The following is a 6,647-nucleotide window of genomic DNA, read 5'->3' on the forward strand; positions in this document are numbered from 1 at the left end:
GGGGCCACGGTGGTCTCATCTCATCCCAGGGAGCAGAGGCCCCGAGTCAGATCCCAGTGGTGTGAGGGCACAGAGGTGAGGGCCTGGTGGCCTGCCCCATCCAGCTCAGTCTCCAAGGGCCGGGGGTGGAAAGGGAGAGTGGGTGGAGAGCGGGGGGCGTGGGGGCGGGGGCGGGGTGCCAGCTTGCAGGCCGTGGCCAGTTCCCCCAGTAACAGCCAGGCCGCAGCAGGAACGGGGCGGGGGCTCTTCTGGAAACTTTGGTGACTACTGGCTCTCGCGGCCTCCGACGCCCGGGGCCTCGGCCTCTCTCTAGGCAGGCTCTTCCTCCCGCTCCTGCTCCCCCGGGGGCGGCCCCCAGGTTGCGGGCGGCCCGGACGCAGCGTGGTCGTTCTCCAGCTCCACGAGGAGCGGCTTCGCATCCTCCGCCGTGGTGGCCGCCTCCTCCATCTCCTCCCCTTCTTCTGAATCAGCCTCCTTGGGACGCTTGGGGATGTCCTTCGGCGGGTCCCTGGCGCTCCTCTTCAGCGGCCCTTTTTCGTCCTCCTCCTCTGCCGGCAGGTCGACGCCCGGCTCCCCCGGCTCGGCGCCGCCGCAGCCGTCGGTGTGGCTCTCCGGGTCCCCACAGCCCTCGGTGGCCTCCGGCTCGGGCTCGGGCCCCTCGGCGCAGCTCTTCCCCTGGGCGAACAGGTAATCGGAAGCCTGGACGGTGGGGTTGTTCTCGATCTCCCACAGCCCCTCGCTGAAGCCCCTCCTCTTGTTGGGTTTACCGAACTTCCCCTTGGACTCCTCGTATGGGAAGAGGTGCCTGGGTCCCAGGAAGGCCGTCTCATGAGTCCCGAAGAAAAACACTCGGTAGCGGTTGGCCTCGGCCAACCCAACTGGCCGGCCAGTGGGCGTAGCCCTTTAACTTGGCGAACACCAAGTCCCCGCTCGTGTACTTCTGGCAGCAGAACCGCGACATGGCTGCGGACCCGGCCTCGGCAGCGGCTGGAAAGGGCGACCCACGACGGCGCGCGGGGGCAGCGGCCGCTGGGCTCGGGCTGCGCAAGCGCCGCCCCGAGGGAGCTCCCGCGCTCACCGCCGGGCGCCACACCCGGGCGCCCTGAGAAGGTTCTAGTGCGAAGCGTGCATTATCTCGGAGACCCAAAGCCCATTGGGCCCCACCGTCGACGCCGGGGTTTCTAGAACGACAGAGACAAGAGTTTGGGTATCCCGGGTGGCGGTTGTGCTGACGGAGATCCTCTGCGGATCAATCGCTAGGGCATCCGGCTGTGAAGGTGGCATCGTTTACTGTGTCAGCCAGAGTGGCCTAGCAAGGGAGAGATGGGGCAGCATGGCAAGAAAACGCAGTGACACGATTAGCACACATTTCGATGAAACTAGTAACAGGCTAGCGCAGATTTGCAGTATCCGTGGGGACCCCGATCTGCTCATTACAGAAAACTCTTGCCTCAGGAGATGCCTGGGTCAGTGGTTTCACCCCTTTTCTGATTTCCCTGAGAGCTAACATTGGTGCCTGCAAGGGGATTCAAGAATAGAGTGGAGGCAAAGGAATAGAGGCAGCAACGCTGCCAGGATGTCTAGAGTGTACACATCTCTTGGAAACTGGTGTCTGAAACTTTGGGGGGAGGGGCGTCACAAAATGTATAGAGTAGCCTCATGACCATGGCAAACCAGCCATGTCAAAATGTCCTCCTTTACCTGGGATGCTGGGCATGGCCCTTACCCTTTCATCGATTCTTGCATATTTTAAGAGATAAGACTCATCTCTTGGTGGTTATGACACGGAAAGGATGTCAAATGCTCTCAGTATCCTCATAGAGAGGGGAAAATTGGGCTTAAGAATTAGGTAGAGCTCTGCTCATATCAAATATCTTGTTATTATCCAGAACTTCCTGGGGGCTACAGACTAAAAAAGAATCATTTCAGCTGACAGACTATTTTAAGAATAGACTTGTTCTCCTTAAGTGATAATTAATGGGAGTTTCCCTGTAACTGCAGTCCTTACACATTTGGCTGTACCTCCACCCATTACCCACTAATTAATGGGTGGAGGTACAATTACCATTGTACCTCCACCCATTACCCACTAATACTCTGTGTGTGGTGTTAAGGGCTGGCACAAAAGATGCTGCTTTTTGAGGACTTTAAAATATAATTTAAGAGCGAAAGCATCAGGGACTTCATTACAGAGAAAGGCAAGCTAGTCTTCAAGTGCTAAATCATGTGTTCTTACATAAATATTGAAGGAATTCTAGGAGAAACCAATGGGAGTGTGGTTATTAGGGCAAGGCTTTGGGGAGAAGTAGCAGGAGATGTAATAGAAAGATGTAATGTAATGAATCTTGCATGATACTTAGTCAAACTCTGCCACTTGAAAATATATGAGGTTTGCTCTTCAAAATCAGATATAACAAAAGCCAATACTCTGTTTCTGCTTGTCAAAGTACAACCATAACGGGAATATATTCATAATAAGTAAAATTACAATATAACTTTTTTTTTAATGGCTTTCGCCACATGGTTTTTTCTTATTTATTTATTTATTTATTTGGGGCTGTGTTGGGTCTTTGCTTCTGTGCGAGGGCTTTCTCTAGGTGCGGCGAGCGGGGGCCACTCTTCATCGCTGTGTGCCGGGGCCTCTCACTGTCGTGGCCTCACTTGTTGCGGAGCACAGGCTCCAGACGCGCAGGCTCAGTAGTTGTGGCTCACGGGCCTAGTTGCTCCGTGGCATGTGGGATCTTCCCAGACCAGGGCTCGAACCTGTGTCCCCTGCATTGGCAGGCAGATTCTCAACCACTGCGCCACCAGGGAAGCCCAGAACTAATTTTTAACTACCATTTATTGAGCACATATATGCCACACCCTGTTGTAAGCACTTTATTTTCTCAATTCTTAAAACACTTTGCTCTACTGCCTTCCTCCTTTTTTTTGCCTGCCCATCTATTCATCGTGAGCACAGTCATTGAGGAAATGCAACCTATAGCAACCAGAGAAGTTGGTTTGGAGAAAATGAAGAGAGAAGAGTGAAGCAGATGCTAAGAGAGCAGACATGTCATGAACAGTAAGTTACTAGAAGGATCATAGAAGTAAGATGGAGAAAACTGTCAGTTCAGAGAGCAGTTTCAGTCCCTGAGGTTTTTCCTGTTACAATTTGAGTTCAGTTTACATGCATCCTTACATTAAAAACATTACATTAAAAATAGTGTATCAAATATGTATATCTTTGATGATGGCATTTGGGGAGGGAGAAATGAAGGGTGCAGATTTAATCTTAAGAGTGTCTGAGTGAGCCTGTTCCTCACAATGAAATGCATCTATGTAGAACAGTAATTATACCGCTGATCTATGATTGGCAGATATTTATAAAGGTAAAATGACGTTAACCACACATCAAGCAATAATGGTACAGACATGATATCACTCCAATATAAATATTATAGATAAAATATCTACTTTTTAAAATGTCCAGCCTTTCTTTTTCTCCTCAGATATTTATAACTGTAAACTCTAACCATGCAAGAGAATCTTTTAAGTTTTCAAAGGGCATATATTCTGAGCTTTTTACCAGCTACCATCTTGTTTCATGATGGCTGACCAAGCTGTTTTCTCTTTGAGTAAAAGCAAAATCAATAAAGTTTTCATTGAAGAGATAAATACAAAATGCTTAACAGTTAAATTGAACAATGTAATGCTAATTAATAATTAATTAATTAAGGATGGTTCAGTCTATTATAATTTTGAAGTAATTAATTGGGTTCTTTTGTCTTCACTAATTTTAGCTGCTTCACACTTTAAATTAACTGGAAAAAAATGAAAGAATGAAAGCATATAGCTTTATCATATTGGGAAAGACTAATCTGGTTTTGCTCAGTTTTCTCAGTTTTTTTCTTCTATTCACTTTATAGGACTCCTGTGAATTGGCAGGAAGTTTGTAGGCTACATATGTAGAAAACAGCAAAAACTGAAATCTAGAATGTAATGTATCTTTTAGGACACTAGTTCAGGTAATCCATATCTGAGTGCTTACCATGTGGCTACTAGAAAGCTAGTGCTGTGGGAAAGACATAAGAGCGTAGAATATTTTAACCATACTAGGTGGTCAGTGTTATATCAACCCTTTGCTATATTTTGAAACATTATTTGTGAAATGTTTTTATAATTTACACACTTTTAAATTATCAATATACATGAGCAGTCTTGTTTTGTTCAATAGTTCTATATACTTGCTAATATTTTGTCTATTTTATTTAATTAAGATAAAAATATGTAAAGATTTTCCATGGATTATTTCTAGATTAGTCAATTTCCTTCAAATTAGGTTTGTTTCTGCTTTGTGCATTTCAAGGCTCTATTATTGTTAAGTACCTGCATATTCTTTATTTTTATAGTGTTTTGCATCTATTAGCATCTTCATTTTAAGAGTGAAATAACTGCCCTATTGAAGGCTTTTGCTTTAAATTCTACTTTGGTATTAATGATGCTGCAGGAGGTTTTTTGATTAGCATTTCAAAATAGTTAATAACTCTTTTTCAACACCATTTTGTTTAATTATACCTTTGAAACCAGTATACAGTCTCTCCATATAGGCAGGGCATTGGTTCCAAGACACTCTCCACCTGCCTCCTCTGATACCCCAAATCCACAGATGCTTAAGTTTGTTGTATAAAATGGAACAGTACAGTAGCCCCCGCCCCCACCCCACCCCACGTTCCTGGTTCTACATCTGTGGATTCAACCGGCTGTGGATCAAATCTGTGGATGCTGAGCCCTACCCCCCACCCCATGTGGAGGGCCAACCCAACTGCATAGGTAGATTGCTTTCAGTCTAATAGTTTATCAAGAGACTGTAACCTTCTTAATATGTGGTGATGAATTCTATGTCTACCATCTCATTTTGTGACTTATTAGGCCTTAAGAGTGTTCTTTTTTTTCCTTTTTTCTTTTATTTTTTCTACCTTCCAGTGGATTGATAAAGTTAGTATCATAATCATTATCATCATTATTATTATTGTTTTCCCCTTTGCTGGTTCCCCTTTGCTGGTTGGTAACTCTTCCTTCAGTAATTATTATTTAACATGCAGAACTATAAATTTTTCTAACCAAATCTAAAGACTTGAGCATGTTTTTAGTAGCCCTAACACTCAGCTTTGTAATTGTCTAAAATTTTATATTTTTAAAAGTTCATAATAGTTATTTTTTTACAATCAGTTTATTACAATTATTCAGATATTTTATCATTAATTTCTTACACACTCTTCCCTTACTTTCATTAAAGGAAATATGTCACTTAGTAATTGTTTTAGTGAGGTTATAGATTAATGGATAAATTCTCTTAGCTTTATATAGCTAAAGATGTATTTATTACAACCTCATTATTAAACAGTATACTAGCTGGGTATATAATTTATATTTAAAATTTCATTCCTTTAGGAAGGCATTATTCTGTGTTCTAGCATTTATTATTGCTGCTGAGAAACCTGCCATCAGTGTGATGGTCATTCCTTATCAAGTATCATGTCTTTCTCTTCGTTATCCTTGACATACTTCGGTTTCATTAAGAAGTGTATGAGTGTGGACTTATTTTCATCTATTATGACTGATACTTGGTGGAGACCTTGAACTTATCTCTGCCCTCAGTTCAGAAAATTCATACATTTTAAAATATAGCCTCAGACATGTCTTCAGTTCTCTTCTGGAACACATATAATTACATTAAATTATCTCAATCTATAGCCCATACCTCTTATTCATGTTTTATGTCATATCTACTGTGCTACATTCTGTCAAACGTCCCAAAACTGTATTTCCATTTATTTATTCTTTGTGTCTCATTTAAAGGTTATCCCAATTATGATCATTTCAAAACAGTAGTTTTCATTCTAAGGATTTCTAATTTTTTTATATTTACCCTATATTGTTTCATTTATATCTATTTTGGCTTCATAATTTCTCATTCTTTTCATGGTTATTCATTTATCTGTCCCTTTAGAGATTCTAAACATACTTATTTTAAAACCACTATTGATGTTTTTCTCTTTTTTTCATTTAACCTGTCATGAGTTCATTTCCTGCTGTCAAGTGGAGGCTTGGCTCAAGGTTGCCTGGCTGCGAGGCTGTCTGCTTCTTTGTGCCTGTATAAGAGGCGACATTATAAACATTGTATCCCCCCAAATTAGTAAGTCAGGGCTTTTTTCAGCGGCCTTTTCAGTGTCAGGAAGCTCCACAGTGGCCCAACTCTAGTTCACCACTGCACACGAGGGACCGTATTTCCTTCTACCCCACAGACTCCGCCTCTTCTTGCTTCCAGCCTCAGATCCTAACAGACCTGCAGTGTTAGTTCCTCTCAACATTTTACATTTCCTTCCATTTCTGGTCTATCAGTACTTTTAGTACGTCGAAGTTATTTAATTGTACCTTTTATATTTTATCTGCTATTTGCCATATGTTGGATCAAAACGGGAAGGTCTCAAAGCATGAATTTATAACATCTTAATTAGGTATCAGGAAGTTATAAAATGTCATGCATACCCTTCTTTCCCTTAGCAGTTTGCCAGTTAATTGAGGAGAAAAGATTCTAACCGGAAACATTCTAGCAAGAAACATTTAGAGAATACAAAAGAGATCCTAATAAAAATAAAACCTGT

The 6,647-nt window shown here is 43.0% G+C and overlaps 1 protein-coding gene across 1 annotated transcript; it reads right to left on the reverse strand.

The window, feature by feature from the left end:
- Positions 1 to 264: 264 nt before the first annotated feature.
- On the reverse strand, positions 265 to 961 carry HDGFL1 (HDGF like 1). The gene is given in 2 exon segments (XM_059076314.1): positions 265 to 877; positions 879 to 961. Coding segments are annotated over 2 exon segments (696 nt in total).
- Positions 962 to 6,647: the final 5,686 nt, after the last annotated feature.

The sequence above is a fragment of the Kogia breviceps genome, chromosome 10 (genome assembly GCF_026419965.1).
Source record: "Kogia breviceps isolate mKogBre1 chromosome 10, mKogBre1 haplotype 1, whole genome shotgun sequence".
NCBI classification, from domain to species: domain Eukaryota; kingdom Metazoa; phylum Chordata; class Mammalia; order Artiodactyla; family Physeteridae; genus Kogia; species Kogia breviceps.